General features: G+C 37.6%; 1 protein-coding gene across 1 annotated transcript; it reads left to right on the forward strand.

Annotated features, from left to right (window-relative positions):
* The first annotated feature begins 3,096 nt into the window (after window positions 1-3,096).
* Window positions 3,097-15,561, forward strand: LOC137717990 (kinesin-like protein KIN-7C, mitochondrial). The gene is made up of 26 exons (XM_068457519.1): window positions 3,097-3,517; window positions 3,651-3,748; window positions 4,000-4,089; window positions 4,312-4,364; window positions 4,743-4,808; window positions 4,900-4,953; window positions 6,886-6,945; window positions 7,776-7,854; window positions 8,091-8,158; window positions 8,509-8,571; window positions 8,719-8,823; window positions 9,267-9,371; window positions 9,526-9,633; window positions 9,735-9,881; window positions 10,410-10,592; window positions 10,760-10,930; window positions 11,266-11,496; window positions 11,697-11,837; window positions 11,955-12,080; window positions 12,762-12,812; window positions 12,919-12,966; window positions 13,062-13,340; window positions 13,471-14,208; window positions 14,459-14,548; window positions 14,771-14,834; window positions 15,056-15,561. Exons 1-25 carry the CDS (start codon window positions 3,240-3,242, stop codon window positions 14,789-14,791), a joined length of 3,453 nt encoding a protein of 1,150 aa, XP_068313620.1. The 5' UTR covers window positions 3,097-3,239; the 3' UTR covers window positions 14,792-14,834; window positions 15,056-15,561.
* The last annotated feature ends 1,757 nt before the right edge of the window (window positions 15,562-17,318 follow it).

Below are 17,318 nucleotides of genomic sequence, written 5' to 3' on the forward strand. Positions count from 1 at the left end.
ATAGCTAAAGTTAGACTTTGTCATGTAGGATTTGGAGAGAGAAACTCTTTCTTTTTTCTTCGTTTAAACTAGATCAGTCTCCTGCATTTTAGAAGCAGACATGAATTTTGAAGGAAAAAAAGACCCAAGTTGAACGCCTAGGCGCATCCTATCACCGCCCCTGCCCCTACCTCCCACAAAACAAAGGCTAAAATCTAGCTGCATAGGCGCGCTCTGATACGAGTTTTTTAAAACACTGCTCAATAGAAATATTTTGTACAAAATATGATGTCTTTCTCTCACTCAACTTGAACGGAGGAGGTATGCATCGTAAACTAAATGGAATCAGTAAATTGCAAAAGTAGGGTCCGATTCTATATGGGGTTCAATTTTATATAGAATCAGTAAATTGCAGGCATAGAAACAACGTGACACACCCCGACCTCGATCAGGGCATGCTGGCCGTCACATGGAAGTGACGTAGCCATGTGCACAGTGCGGAAGCTAATAAAATAGTAATGTAAATAGTACGAATAATAAAAACTAGCAACACAAAGTAATAAAAACAAGTGCTAGCGTAAGTGAGACACAAGTTCAGAGCATAAGCCTAAAGCAGTCCAAATGAAAATGATGCGACAATAGTACACCCGAAGGTGGCCCTATGCTGGTGATCGTCTGTCAGAAAAGCCGGGAAAGTCCTCTGGGAAACCACCAAACCTGCTAGTCAACTAGAACCTGGAGGGGCGCAAAACAAAAGCGTGAGTGGGCAAAAACAAAGCTTTTCGAAAACCATTTAATAAATACTTTCTAACCCCTCGCCGTAAAACCTGTATACCTCCCAGAAAATAGATATATGTATAAATATACCAATCATGCTCAAGAATATGCCATGCCAAAACCTCAGAATGAAATGCAAGTGCTCAGGTATAAATCATATCAATAGCATGTAATCTGGCAGTCGGAGTCACCTAACGTGACCTGTACGGCTGCATCTAGAGCTCAAATCTCAATCTCGCTAACTAGATCTGCACACGAGTCGGAACCACCTATAGTGGTCTGTATGACAAGCCTGGGTGTAATATATAAACGCTCTAGTGCTACGATCACGTGAAGGCTGGGCGAGTAATCGCGGGTCACCTACGAGTCGGAACCACCTAAAGTGGTCTGTACGACAAGACTGTGCATCTAACTTGGATCCAAGCTGAGCGTGTGGTGCGGGAGGTGAACATCACGTGAATGACTGTGCCCTACTCTGGGCGTGAGCACTAACACCGGGGGTGCAGGTTATGAGCTCTCTATGTGCATCTCAATCACTACTGAAAGTAAACATGAATAACAATTATCTGACACTTACCTGAGCGTCCGCAGCACCACGTATGCATATATATAAATAAACGATTAATAATGCAACTAACGATGCATAACCAACGATAATATAATGCATGGCATAAGGCGAATACAATTCAAAACAATTTCTGGGAAAATATAAGTATATAGGTATATACAGAAAACCAAAAGCCCACTCACTGGTATGTGGAAGGGTCGTAGCCCCCTTGCCTCTAGTGACCACGCTCGTCCTCGGGATAGGTATCACCTATATGCGAAACAACTACAAAAACGTCAGTTTTAAAGCACATAACCAATCTTTGGAAATAACTTCTCATACAATGCTCAAATGAGATGTATGAATACACCAACGTGATCTACTCAATCTCAGGAACATCCCCAAATTTTTAAAATAATTTTTCACCACCGCACGCGCCCCCACGCGCCGGCCACGCGCAGGCACTTGCTTGGCACGTTGACGGCATCAACTGACGGCGTTAGGAATATTCTGTTATCTATAACGGTTTCCGTCAACGGCGTCAGGCATATTCCGTCGTCTTCTCCGGCGAGCCTCCGGCGCCGTCGCCGGCGCCGGAAAATTGGGAAATTTTCAAACTTTGATATCTTCTTCGTTTTTCAACCAAATTTCACAAAATTGGTACCAAAATGAAGCTTACAACGAGAGGAACACAATCATACCACTTTCAAGTGCTAAAATTCACGAAATCTCACCTGCAAACTCAACCCAACTCCGGCCAACTTCGAAACTAGTGATCCCGACGTCCAAAACCTTCAAACGAACCACTCCGAGCCTCCTAGGGACCTTACCAAGCTTCCTACAAGCTTGAAATTCCCTAAAACGTGAGAAATCACGTGTGCATGAACAGTATCAAAATCGGGCATCGTGGATTCGACGCGAAAACGATGGTGTTCTTACCTGAAAAAGGTATGGTTGGACTCCTACAAGCCTCACGAGCTCGAATATTGCTTGGATTCCACGATCTGTGAAGGTTTGATAGGTTTGTGGTTGTGTCCGTACGTTTCAATGGAAATGGGGAAAGGAATGGGGCTCGGGACAGATGCAGGGAAAGGGAGAAAACAGTGAGGGAAATGTGTGGTCCACCATTAGCCAACAACCAACCAAAAATAACCACAAAACGTAAAGAAATCGAACTAGGGGCAATTTTGTCTTTTCACGCGTACGTTTTAATATTTATGGGACGGGCTGTCACACAACGTGTACGAGCAAAGAAAATGAGGAAGTGTATAGTCTTTTAGATCAACTTTTGATAATTATGCCATTTAGTACTATAGTCGAGTGGTATTATTTTTCACTTGTAAGTAAAAGACTTTATGTTCGATTATTACCAAAAATGAGTTTGGACCACATTATTACTAGCCTATTATGAGATTAAGCCCATTTTCTCTCTAGTGTACATAATATCATTTGTTTAGAAATTTTTGTTTTTGATTTTCATTATCATAATTTAAAAAAAATGATTATAAATCTATATCAGGTCTAAAATTTAGTTATTGTTCTGAATTTTCCATACATTTTTAAAGCGGTATAAAAAAATGTTGAAAAGGTCAATTGGTAATCATACCAAACGCCAAACACAAAACTTGACCGAAATCTACATATTCTTCCAATAAAAAACAATAAAAAAATTAAAAACAGAGGAATCATCTGAGGGGCAATTATGACATTTCCGGAGTCATCGAAAGCCACAACCAACAAGCGCAGACAAAAGACAATTTTCAATTCAAAAACCACCAAAAGTCCTTGTTTTTGGAGGGAGGACGATTCTCTTCACACCCAAAACCCAGCTGCCTTGCCCGGTGCACCCAGCAGTAGCCGCCGGCCGGCCTTCTCACACCCAGCACCGCCCGCCGGACTCTGATTCCCTCTCCTCTTTCTCTCTCTGCACCCAGCAATGTTCTCCGGCACCACCTCCAGCTCAAGGTCTCAAAGGTCCTCCATTTCGCCTTTTCGCTCCCGGAAGTCCTCCGGACCCACCAAGCCTCCTACGCCCTCGCCTCGCCCTGCCACCCCTTCTTCCTCCACGACGTCTTCTCGGCACCCCACTTCCAAGCCCTCTCTGTCTCCGGCCTCCTCCTCCGCCAGCCCAAACCCTCCGTCCCTGCCGTCCCCGCCCGATGTCTCCAAGTCCAAGGAGAATGTCACCGTCACTGTCCGCTTTCGTCCCCTCAGGTACTCTTCTTTCTCCGATTGGGCCGTCACCTACCGCCATGGTGCTTTCTTTTCACGTTTTTGACAAAAAAAAGTTTTGATCTTTTTTGTTGAATTGTGCATTTTTACCAATTTTGACTTTCGATTTGTGCAGTGCTCGGGAGATTAACAAAGGGGACGAAATAGCGTGGTATGCTGATGGCGATTATACAGTCAGGAACGAGTCCAATTCCTGCATTGTTTACGGTTTCGGTTAGTTTTCTTAATTTTTTACATTAATTTTGCTTTTGAATTTCTTTTATTATTATTTTCTTTTGCTGCTTATTTACTTCATGCCGTTGATTCAGTTATATTTAGTTATTATAGTTATAGACACGAGTATTTGCTACTCATAAGCTGCATTTTGAAGTTACGCACTGCTTTATCTATTTGCTTGGCTATCTTGAAGTAATGCGAATTTTATGGTGTTTTGTAATTGCTCATATGCGGTGCTGGTGCTGCAGATAAGGTTTTTGGTCCAGCAACGACGACACGCCATGTCTATGATGTCGCCGCACAACACGTTGTTAGTGGTGTTATGCAAGGGATTAATGGTAAATAGTTCACTGAGTTTGGTTTTAAGTAATAACAATTGGTACTTTTCATTTTTTCGCTGTCATTTTGTTTTTTGATATCTCAACTAGAACTTCCAAAACCAAATAGCACTGTCTCGTTCCTATAATTCGGTTATATGTATATATTTGAAGATATATGCGTGTGGTGCCATAGGTACTGTGTTTGCTTATGTTGGCTAAAGATGCTCTGTTTTTATGCAGGTACTGTGTTTGCATATGGGGTTACTAGTAGTGGGAAAACACATACAATGCATGTAAGTAGAGGTGGTCTAGATTGTCTATCTGAAGTCTGACATTGTCATTTCTAGGCCAGTATTTTCACCCGTATATTTTGCACTTCATGACTACCAACTGTACGCAGATTTTGTATTGGCAATCTCTTGCTGAGATTAATGCATTGATGCAATTGAAACAGGGCCCATGTCATAAGCAGCCTTTGTAGTTGCATTTTCCTTTATTTCACCCCAGCGAAGGGGAATTCCTTTGAAAGAAAATTGAGATGTCTTCTTATTCTTCCTGCAGTTTTCTTTCTCATTGTGGAACTTTTTGTGACATATATCGTGTGCGTTTCAATATTTCAATGTTTGCAAATTATACAAAGTACAAATTTGTAGTTACATTTTGTATTCCAGGGGGAGCAAAAGTCACCAGGAATTATTCCACTGGCAGTGAAGGATGTTTTTGGAATTATACAGGAGGTAAAGGACATGTTTCTAATTAGCTGGTAATCTTATTTTCTTTAATTTATGTATTGTATTATGAGTTTAGATAACTTTAATCATGTATCAGACACCTGGGCGGGAGTTTCTTCTTCGTGTTTCATATCTGGAAATATACAATGAGGTCAGTCTTTTCTAGTTGCGTTGTGCAAAGCTTTCAATTGGAGTCTGGTCATTGTTGTATGTATTATTTTGAAGTGGCTTTTTGTTAGGTAATAATGGTATACATGCAAAAAACTGTTATGACCTGGGAATTTATACTTTACTTTGCTGGGCGTGTCCCACTTTGTTTCACCCCACTGAAAATTGTCCTGGTTAGGGAGCTAGTTACATTACATAACTTTGGACAAGAGGTAATGAGCTTTTTGCTATGATAGTGGGATACCAGATACCGTTCAGTCAACTATATTAAAATATCATGTGGTGTCTGAAGACTCAGAACCAAGAATGATTCAATAACCAAAGAGTAATGCTTGCAAAAGGATCTGATGTAATGAGTCCAGGATGCCCCTTCATTAAGTTAGAAACTTTTAGATATTTGAGAATTTCACTGAAAACTTCTTGTGATCACAAGAATCTAGTATTGAGCTTGCTTTGGTTTTGCAAACTTGAATTTAGGAAATGAGGACAAATGGAAGGTTGATGAGGATTCTTAAATAGTTCTTTTCTTACTTGGGAGTGTAAGTTGGAAGAGAGGAGTAGCCAAGCATTGGATAGATCAGAGGCTTCAATCACTGTTTGGTAATATTATAAAAAATGAGCATGAAAGTGCACATGGACTCACGGCATTGATGAGAGAGTTTCTGTGGTAGTGATGATAAAAAAAGTTCTCTTATGAATAATAAGGAAAACTGGAAATGATTTGGCACTTGGGTTACCTTATTTTTACGGAATTTTGTTGGTAGATGATGATTTAACTGAAATTTGGATTCCCCTGAAGACAAAAGGAATATGAAAATAAAATATAAAAAGAAAAAAGGATCTAAGCCATAATTTTTTTTTCATCCAAAGTCCTATACTATGTTCCTCAGATTTATAGTTTTTAGATTTTCTAAATAAAGTTATTACTCATTGAGGTTTCAACATTTAATATCTTAGGCACACATACTCGTCTCTTCCTTTTGTGTCCTTGTGGTAAATGTGATTGACCACTTTTACATAACAAATATCACTAACTTAGTAGATGATTCTGTTTGCTAGATCCTGTGGAGTCTTCATTTTACTGAACTAACAAAATGTAAAATATTAAAAAAGAAATTTCTTTTTGTCAAAATGTCAAAAACATGAGCCAATTTGTCATGTCTTTGTTATCAGAAGTACTCTCCTACAGTCCTCATTTTGAGAACCTGTGAGATCCTTTTTCATATAAGCCCTCAGATTAATCTTATGGTAGATTAAGCTAACTTAAATTATCCCTGTTACACCGAAACACAATAATTGTGTGAAGTGATTATGTTTAAAAAAAATTTCTTGCGTGAAACCTTTTGTCTTCTTCCCCTACCATCTCTCTCCTCCACACCCCCTTCCTCTCTCCATCTCTCTCTCTTTCGATTGCTCACTACCCTTCTCACCTCCTGAGTTTTTGGTTTTTTCATTTTCGTGTATGTAAAAGGGAGAGGGACTTGTTTCAATTTTTTCACCGTCTTGGGAAGCTTTGATATGAGAAAAGAGTTCACAAGTTCAAGAAGAAGGGAATCCCATTTTTCAAAACCACACAATCTCAATTTTTTTGGTGCTTTGTAACTAACTGGGTTTGAATATTATTGATAAAATATTAGATGAAATTTGATGAGGAGACTAGGTTTTGCAGATGGAAGGGATTTGACATGACGTGAAACCTTCTTCGCTTCTTTTTTTGTTTTTTTTGTTTTATCAATTTGTATTTATTTCCTTGTAACAAGAATTGTTTAAGTTGATGGCTTAATCTACCGTAATATTAATCTGAGGGCTCATATAAAAGAGGACCTCACAGGTCCTCAAAATAAGGACCTTAGGAGTGCAACTTTCTCTTTGTATTATTACCAACTTACTTTTTATAGTCCTTTTATTTTTCCAGGTCATAAATGACTTACTTGATCCAACAGGACAGAACCTACGAATAAGAGAGGATGCTCAGGTGCTTATGTTCACAAAGGACTTAAGACTCTTTGTATTTTTTGCTCAGAGATGACTGTTAATATTTCTCCTCAAGTTTCTTGCATGTTTTTTTTACTTTCTATAAACCTACATACTGGAATTTTGAATGCTTTGACTAGATTATCTGTATGACTAAGAGCAAAATGAAATGAGTATATTACAGGAAAACTGTATGTCTATGCACATGGAGTTGGCTTGAGTAGGGTCTTTGGCCACCTGTTGGATTTTTACCTACATAATCAAACTCTAGAAATCAGTTAGAATGTGGGCTTTGGATAGAGATGTGTTTTAAACTATGTTAATGAGAAAGTTTCAGGTCCTAGAAAGCATCTAGTTCATATACAATGGTATGGCTTGCCACGATCCACCTAGCAAATGGGGGTTGAGTCCCGAAAGAAATCTCGCTGGATACATGTGTATGGTAACACATGCCTTGCCCTCCCTAGACCATGCATTGGTGTGAGTGTGAACTGGGCCACCCTTTAGGTGTCACTCTTATTCATTAATTATTACCTCAGGCTGCAGTTCTACCATGCTCAGCTTCATCTCTTCCCCTTCTCTCATATGTGTGATAGAATTTGTCATCTCAAACTAGTAGTTATTTTGACATTCATTTTTCTTTTATGAAATTGTCTTTACATCTTTGATTCCTTTGACATTTACTCAAAAGTAAAACCTAAATTATAAATCTTATATCCTAAACCCTTCAGATCTGGTTCTACTTTATTTCACTTAATTTGTACCTTCAACTTGTGCATTTCATTTTTGTAAGTCATTAACCTTATCATTTGGAACAATTTTATTGGGCAGGGAACTTATGTTGAAGCAATCAAAGAGGAAGTTGTATTATCTCCTGCTCATGCTCTTTCCTTGATAGCAACAGGAGAAGGTATTAACATGAGTTCGTTTGTCTACATGATCCAGGCAGAAGCTTTGTTGTTTCTGCTTGGTACTCGTGTCGGTCTCAAATACTACGATTTCATATGCATTCATGAGCAGTATATTTCCTTTTCCATTGTTCCACCTTGTTGGTTGTTTTCTTCCCTATCTGCATATACTCTGTATCTTTTCCAGCCACTGTTTCTACTGCTGAGCACCTTTAACATTCTTCTTCTTTTATTGCAGAGCATAGGCATGTTGGTTCTAATAATTTCAATCTGCTTAGCAGTCGCAGCCACACTATATTCACATTGGTAACTATCTTTAATTACTATGTGATAAAGGTGTCTATAATGTTATACAAAGCAAGATTCTGTTAGGTTACCCTTTCAGATTAGTCTTTTATAAGTTTCTAATTTACTCAAAACCACTGATTGGGGAAAGGAAGTTCTTTTAAATGTAAACACCCTTTAAAAAACAAGTGAATAACCATCCGCTGACTAATTTAGAGATATTGTAGTAAGTTGTTCATATGCTAGCATTTTCTTTGTCAAGTAAAATTGATGGCAACTAAACTTATTAGACCTTCATGAAGTGGTTCCTCCCTCTTGTATTTATTGTATTACTTTTTGTTCCACTTTGCTAATATATAACAATTCATCAGACTATTGAAAGCAGTCCACGTGGTGAAAATCATGATAAAGAAGATGTCACCTTGTCCCAGTTGGTAATGTCTTCTCATCTTTGAAATTTAAAGTTGCTCACCATAGTTTCGTCAATCTGGTCCTACAATCTGGTGGATTTAGATATAAATTAAAATATTTTGTTACAATCTGATGCTGAGCCCTACACAATTCAATTTTTTTTTTGGCAGCACTTAATTGATCTTGCAGGATCTGAGAGTTCTAAAACTGAAACAACTGGATTGCGAAGAAGGGAGGGCTCATACATCAATAAAAGCTTACTTACGCTTGGCACTGTAAGATAATTCTTATCTTAGGTCTTCTTTGATTGGGGTTGTAGTGTTTAAAGTAAAAATAATTCCCAGAATTCAACTTATTAACATAATTTAACCCTTTACTGTTTCATGCAATGTCTTTTCTTCTTCCCAACATTATTGGTACTGCAATAAATATGCTCTAGAATTATAGCATGTTTTGGTTTGCACATTTCTCATGTTTATCACTTATCGGTATAATTGTGCATAAAAATCTCAAAATATGAAGAAAAAAAATAACTATGCCGTGGTTCTTCAATTACTTATCATGGCGTGATGTTGGAGAACTGGTGGACTCTGTAATAAAATGCTATCAGATGTAGAGCTTCAGATTCTTCATGTGCCTATATTTGCACTGATATTAATCTAATAACTGTCTCTTGTTGCAGGCAAGCAATTAATCTAAAAATTGTCTCTTGTTGCAGGTGATTTCTAAATTGACAGATGGAAAGGCAACTCATGTTCCATATCGAGATTCAAAACTCACCCGTTTATTGCAGTCATCCCTAAGTGGTCATGGACGTGTATCTGTAAGTTCAATGCAATACTTCTGGATTGTCTAGTGTCCGTGTGATCATATTTTGTCTTTACAACTATCCAATTAATTGTCACGTAAGGTATCTTTTTTGTTTATAGTGATGTGATTAATGATTCTGGAGGATGTTCTTGTTATGGTGAGTTCAGCTTATTTGCACCGTGACTCCTGCATCAAGCAATAGTGAGGAGACACACAACACACTGAAGTTTGCACACCGGAGCAAGCATGTGGAACTCAAGGCTTCCCAAAATAAGGTGAATCTCAGAGTTACTTTTATGTAGAGTGGCACTAATAGAAATATTGAGTATTTGTAGTCCCAGCTTACAATTTCTTCGTTCTTGACTTTTTCTTTTAGATTGTGGATGAAAAGTCTCTTATAAAGAAGTATCAGAAAGAAATTTCCAGTTTAAAGCAAGAACTTCAGCAATTAAGACGTGGCATGATGGAGAATCCAAATATGACTCCAACTATTCAGGAAGACCTGGTTAATTTGAAGCTTCAGGTTGGTCCTGCTACATTGTGTGAACTAACAAAACTAGCATATTTTGGTTTATATTTGTTCTTTAGGTAGTAACCAATAAAAGTTTTGTCCTAAGGTCCTTAACTAAGGTTTTTGAATGAAGTTATATTTCTGTCTCCTAGTCGTTAGATAAGAGATGGATGCACGGTATGCATTGAGATGCATCTAATCTGTTTTGCATTTCATCCACCCATATTTGGTCGATCTGCTGAAAAATGGGACCATATTTGAGGTCCTTAGGACAGAAGAACCATATATATAACCGGAGGGCTAGACCAATATGATAACTTTATTCTTTTGCCTTAGAAAAGTATGGTAATCTAGACTCGAGTGTAATGTTACAATTCCCTGAGGTGTAAGCTACAGAATGTATGAAGTCCCTAATGCCAGTTATTGTCTCCCGTTGAAAATGGGATTCTTTGCTGTGTAGACATATAAACAGCTAACTTTTATCCAGGATTTAGTCGTTTGTTGTTTGCTTCTAATACATATTGTTTCATCATGTTAAAGCTGGAAGCTGGTCAGGTAAAGTTGCGGTCAAGATTGGAAGAGGAAGAAGAAGCCAAGGCAGCTTTAATGGGAAGGATACAACGATTGACTAAACTAATCTTAGTTTCCACGAAAAATACTGTCCCGCCAAGCATATCTGAACGACCTAGCCATAGACGGAGACATTCTTTTGGGGAAGATGAGGTGGGTGATTTAGGATTTTCAGCAGTGAAGGTGGATTGCAGATTCTTTGAATTTGTATTTTGACTTTTGAGGAAATTTTTTTTTAATGATTTGACCTTGTCACACTAGAAACTGTAAATTATTGGCCATATCTTATTAGATTTACCAACCAACTCCTTTTTATGCAGCTTGCATATCTGCCTGACAAGAAACGGGAATACCTTGTTGATGATGATGCTGGAAGTTATGCGTCTGAGATTTCAGTGGAAGGAAGAGATGAGATCACTAATCTAGATGAGTTGGTCAAAGATTACAAAAGAAACAAAAAGCGTGGAATGCTAGGATGGTTTAAATTGAAAGTAAGTTCCCGTTTTCTCCTTTAACGCCTGTGTTGATTATGGACTTCATATATTTAGGTTGTTTGTTAGAGGAGAAAACATAGGATGTAGTTGATGAGATGACAGTCCTCTCCTTCCTAAGTCAATGATTGCTTTCAATCTACACTTTGTTTTGTCGGCTTTAATTGAGCCATCATCTGTATATAGTTATCTATCTTTATATTTTTTGTTAATATGCACTATTAAGATTTGTTTTTTCATTTTATTTATGCAAAAGAAAATCCAGATTTCATTTGTATAATTCGTTAGTATTCTACTGATTGAACTCACCTAGACAAAGCTCAATTTCTCAACAGAAACCTGAGAATTTTGTTGGATTATCATCGAGCGGCGATAGTGAGAGCTCTACAAGTGGGTCACCAGCAGCTTGTTCAATATCTTCTCAAAATAGAGTCAAATTTAGTGATGTGAAGGATGGAAAAAGAAATTCTGTCAGTAGAAAGGGAGATGATTATACCATTATTAACCCATGTCCGGAAAGAACCCAAGCAGGTGATTTGTTTGGTGCAGGTTGCCGTTTGCCTCGGGTGAGTGGTGTTTGCTTTACATTGATAAAATCTGTTCCAAGTGAATACATGCATATATAATAGAGAGAATTTTGGAGTGGTTGAGTGTGTGTGCATGCAGTTGGTTGTTATTTATTTGTAGGAAGTAGCATCAACAGGTATTTCTTATTGTAGCATGAATCGATCATGTTAACATATATACTATAACTATCCTTCCACAGACTGGGTCCACAATTACAGATCAAATCGAACTTCTTCGTGAGCAAGTGAAAATGTTAGCTGGGGAGGTGGCATTGTGTACAAGTTCTCTCAAAAGACTTTCAGAGCAAGCGGCTACAAACCCTGAAGATTCACAGCTTAAGGTGAGGCATCTCTTTAGATTCATCTTAAAGAACAAAAGTCTAAATCTGATTGGTATTCTTGTCTAAGTTCTTTTTTTTTTTTTTTTTTTTTTTTTTTGGTAATATTTGTTAAAATAGGAACAAATGCAAAAGTTGAAGGAGGAAATTAGTGAAAAGAAGCTTCAGATATGTGTTCTAGAGCAACGCATGATTGGATCACTCGAGAGGTCTCCACAAATGTCAAATAACATTGAAATGTCTCAGGTAAACTATGCGTCTTCTAGGCTGATGGATTTTAAGAGCAGTTAGATGATGATTTTACTGTATGAAATGTTTTGGACTGACTGACAGATAATCCGATAACAATATCTCATGGTATACAAATTTGTAAATACAAAAGGGGCATTGTTATTTCCTATTTCATATTCTACTCTGAGTGATTGTTAGTATAGTTAAACTTTCTAAAACCATTTCAGCAGAGAAGGTCCCTTGTTACATGCCCCATGTAATCATAAATCCTTTGGTCTGTTTTTTTTAAGTTTCACGGGATTGAATAAATCTAGTATAACAAAAAAAGGATCACAAATCATCGATTGAGGGATCATATATAACAAGATCAATTAATTATGTAAGGGAGCTAATCGAGAAAATAAAACATGTCCTGATTTTACCCAAAAAGAAAGTGTGTTCAAGAACCTTAGCCTAGTAGACTATTATTATAATGTCCCACTTTATTGTTGGTTGAAAAAGTAAAACTCCATCTCGTATGATCCTTCTATATATAATATGGGATGAGTTTGTGGCTGTTATGTTCATATTTTGGTTGTGTTGGCTTTCATTTATTCGGTTCCTTAACCATATGCTTAATAAAGCATTGCTGGTTTTTCCTGTATGTAAATCCTGCATGTACATGCTTTCTGATGAGTTTGTTACATCCTCATGTAGGCTCTGTCCAAGCTTACTACACAGCTAAATGAGAAAACTTTTGAACTTGAGGTTTGTTATTCTTGAATCTTTCATAATAAAGATGATTTTTTTTTCAATTTAGAATGCTAAAGACATCATACTAAATTATCTCTCTGTCTTCGGCCGATCATTCAAGATTAAGTCAGCTGACAATAGGATACTTCAGGAACAACTACAGATTAAGGTAAATTATAAAGATGTTCAAAATTCCTTTTCATGTACTTGCATTTCTGTCTTTAACTTTTGAAATTTTTATCATCATATTGTTGCTTTTTGCAGATTTCTGAGAATGCAGAAATGCAAGAAACGATTCTTCTGCTAAGACAACAGCTCAGTTCACAACAAATTGCTGATAGTGAGGCTACCAGACTCGAAACATATCCCAAAGAGCTAGTGCAAAAGAACAATGAAAAAAGGGATAGGTTTGGTCTGTGGCAAGAAACTGGTGCTGATGAAAATACACCAACCAGTGTGATGAGCTTAAACAGAATCTTTTCGCTCGATGACTCCAAAGACTGCAACAAAGATGCATATCTGAATTCCCAAATCCATATACAGGTTATTCCTATTCTTTCCTTGCATCTTCAGAACTAAGAAACCCAATATAGACCCTTTGTCCTTATGATATTTTTAGTTTTACTTGACGGGGATATGTTGTCACCAGTGCTTTTTTAATTTATTTTCTCAGACTTCTGAAATAGAGGACTTAAAGCAAGATAAGGTGAGACTGTCCGAGGAAAAGGAGGGGCTTGAAGTTCAGAATATGAAACTTTCAGAAGAAGCTTCATATGCCAAAGAGCTGGCCGCAGCTGCAGCAGTTGAGCTTAGAAACTTGGCTCAAGAAGTAACCAAACTTTCTTATGAAAATGCAAAGCTGACTGGTGACCTTGCTGCTGCAATGGAGGTTCAGTGCCGATCAAATTGTCAGAGGTCTACTTCATATGATTTCAAGAAAAATGGCTTAAATGGTCCTCGAGGCCATAAAAGGCCAGAGGATGTAGTTTTGGTTGAGGAGCTGCAGAGGGAACTTAGTGCAAGATGCCAAAGAGAAGCTTCTCTGGAGAAAGAATTATCTGAGAGAGATCAGACAGAAGATGATTTGCGAAGAATGTTAGATAAAGTAAAACAACGTGAAGTTGATTTAGAAAATGAGCTGGCAAACATGTGGGTGCTGGTTGCACAATTGAGAAAGTCTGGCATTAATTCCGAGGATGTGTCACTCGACGGGGTTCATCTATCTGAAAGTTCACGTACAAGAGTAAAAAATGGGTTTCTTCCAAGTAATGGTCATTCAGAAGTTATTTTCAAAGACGATGGAATCCCTGAAAACCTAAATGAGATGGGTACATTGGAAGATTTAAGAACCAGCTATCAGAAAGAAAGGAGAAGATGCAAAGAGTTAGAATGCTATATCTCTAGACTTAAGGTACATGCTTTATTGATTTATCTTTAGGGAAAGTACAGATAGTCATCTGTGGTTTACCCCAGTTCCATGGATAATCCCGTGGTTTTTTTGTGATGCGTCCCCTGTGGTTTCAAAAAGTGTGACTGAACGGAAGTTTTCATATTTAGAATTGTTTGTAGGAATAAAAGCTTCACCCTAAACATACTCTGTTTTACCTCATAAAGTCATCAAAATAGATCAAAAGAGTTGAGAAAGATTTATTAAATTTCAGGGTGAAGATGTTGCTGGTCTTGATGTCACTACTCTTGAAGAACTGCAGAACCTTCATGTTGAGGCTATAACAAAGATTTGCCATGCGAAGGTGATTATCTGGTTGCTTTTTTCTGACGTGATTTTGCGTTATGTTGATCTACCATTTGTTTCTTCTCTTTTCATTTACACCAGAAATCTTTTCAACTATTCTCGTATAGTCTCTCTTTTCCTCGGTTGCTGTTATCATGCCCCGTTATTGCATCAAATTAGTTTGATGTTGATCCTGGTCTTCTTTTCATTTTTAGCTGACTAAAATCTTTGTAATATGCAGTGCGCAAATCGTGTAATTTAGCATGCTCTCCTCCATCGTCATACTTAATCGCTTGATATTTCAGGTTAGTTTTATTTATATGGTTCAGTTCATGAAACGAAAACAAAAGTACCGGAAACCTTTTGGTGTAGATATGATCGGTTTGAACTAATTATAAATTAATTCATACCGGAAACCTTGTTGAGCATTTTTCTCAAACAGATAATGCAAAAAGAAGAGTACATCCGTTTTTTCCTTCAAGTCATGAAAATAGTAGTGATGAATCAACATCTGCACTTCTTGCAGGTACTGAGCAGGTGTAATGTACTTTGTACAGAATGAGAAAATTAACCAGATTGATCTATGTCTCTCATTGTTTACCGTCATCCTTCTCTAATCTAGGAATAGCTTTGGAAACGATAGCAGATGAGTTGCGCCTTTCTTGTCACTCAAGATTCATGCAACCAGTTTGTGGTAGAGATGGATCAGGGGCATTGCCATAGAAGAATATTATCTATATAACGAATATCTGTATTATCGGGTACTAGGGTTACCCGCTGACCTGATTTAACTTTTTAAGTTGTAAGACGGAGAAAACTAACATCGCTTTTTCTTCTCTGCTAGAGTAACAGACAATGTAACTGTTGTAACAGTCAAGATTGTTGCTGGGTTTATAAAGATGCTCACGGGGCTGCAAACGCGTGTCCGTGCAGACACACAAGTGCAGGGTGAGAACAGAGTCATTAGGTCATTAAAGTTTTGCCGTGGTGTAAACTGTACAAGGAGCATCACATTGGATCCAAGTAAGGTCACTGCCAGTGTCGATATCGAGGTCAAAACGCTTGGTCGGGTGGCCTATGTTGCTGGACAGAGTGAAAGGTAGAACCAAATCTTGAAACCATTCACCACGTATCACAAAAAGAGAACAGAAAAATGGAGGGCAAGGGAAATACGTAATACTAATTCATGGCATCAAAGTCCAACAAATCTTACCTAAGAGATTATTTTAAAGCATTAAAATTGAACTTTAAAAGATACATCTAATAGGATTTGGATTTTTACATTCTATTCATTCATCGTACATTGTGCAATTGGAGATTATTTTGAATTTTTTTGTTTAAAATTAAATACAAAAGCTGGTAGCACGATGTATGATGAATGGATAGGATGTGAGAATGGATTCTCATCCCATGCAATATGCAATAAGTGGAAGCAAGAAAGATTGAACTTTTTTTTAGTACAAATATTAGAAAGTAATCACTCTAATCACTCAAACAAAACCAAGTTTCCCGTTCTCATTGCAAACTAACTAGGATACTTAGGAAGAAACCACAGCCCAGAGCTGCATTGCCTCCAAAGTCACGCGCAAGCATAGTACACAGGAAAACGAGGAAGGAAAATAAGGAGCGTTGCCAAAAGTAAGGTCTGTGGAAATTGACCATGGAAATTGGTGTTGTGGGCATGGTGCGCAGCCATACTTACTTTACGAGACAAGCAGGCGTTCTTGGATGTTACACCAAAAAGGGAAGTCATAGCTGCATCCAGAGAAATAAGAAACAAGACATAGCCAGAATAAAAAGAAATGAGGAAACCAAAGGATTCTTTAAAATGTTACACCGAAAGGGAAGTCATAGGTTGCTCTATTTAGTTGGTAAGGGAAAAGGAATATTGTCTCTTCTCTCCCAAACTTACCGACGTGAAACCCAAAATTATGCGCTCCAACTTTTAATGTTCCCAAGCATCCCAAAGTCTTTCAATACCTTAGCTTCACATAGGCCCAATAAACTTCCATAATATCCATACCACAATCTACTTGGCAACCTCCGATATGTGACTCATTTTAGGATCTAAGATGTTCACTATACAATAATTCCACTAGACAACATGATTGATAAAGTGAGACATTTTGATGCACTATCAAATTTGCTTTCCACCAAACTTTCTTTTTTTATTCACCAATGTTATGAAATCCTAGTGTAAAGTAATTTTATCAAAACCACAAATTTCAGAAGTGATAATCTTTTTTAGTAAACCACTGAATCAAACGAAGTTTCCCTTTAAAAGCAAGGCACTCGGTTGGTGGCATGTTATGATAAAAAGATCAATACTATTGAACAAGTGCTTAAATGGGCTTGCATGTGAGATTTTTGGGGACAAGGATTGTCTGTCCTCCCACTTCCGGTGCCCTTTCGTGCTTTCCTATTTGTGTGGTCACGGTTAAACCACGTCAACATTGTATATTACTATTTATTTTTGTCTTATTATCTCTATAAAAAAAATAATATAAAATGTTGACGTGGCTTAACCGTGACCACACAAAACAGAAGGGCACGGGAGGGCACCGGAAGTGGGAGGACAGACAATCCTTGTCTGATTTTTGGACCCTAACATACACAATGTCAAATGTGTCATTAATTTTTTTTATTAAAAAGTGGATGAACTAAGAGACATATGAGATGTGTCAAGCAGCTTTCTTAAATTATATAAATACATACCATTATTTTACATGGACATTAAGAAAAACTTATAACCACCTTTTAAAACAGTTTAATTAGTAAACAATCCTATT

Source organism: Pyrus communis, chromosome 15 (assembly GCF_963583255.1).
Source record: "Pyrus communis chromosome 15, drPyrComm1.1, whole genome shotgun sequence".
Classification (NCBI taxonomy): domain Eukaryota; kingdom Viridiplantae; phylum Streptophyta; class Magnoliopsida; order Rosales; family Rosaceae; genus Pyrus; species Pyrus communis.

Coding starts and splice junctions, on each gene's coding strand:
- LOC137717990 (XM_068457519.1), top strand. CDS start 3,240: ATGTTCTCCGGCACCACCTCCAGCTCAAGGTCTCAAAGGTCCTCCATT. Junction 4,090..4,311: donor TGTTATGCAAGGGATTAATG/GTAAATAGTTCA, acceptor GTTTTTATGCAG/GTACTGTGTTTGCATATGGG. Junction 12,081..12,761: donor ATAACATTGAAATGTCTCAG/GTAAACTATGCG, acceptor ATCCTCATGTAG/GCTCTGTCCAAGCTTACTAC.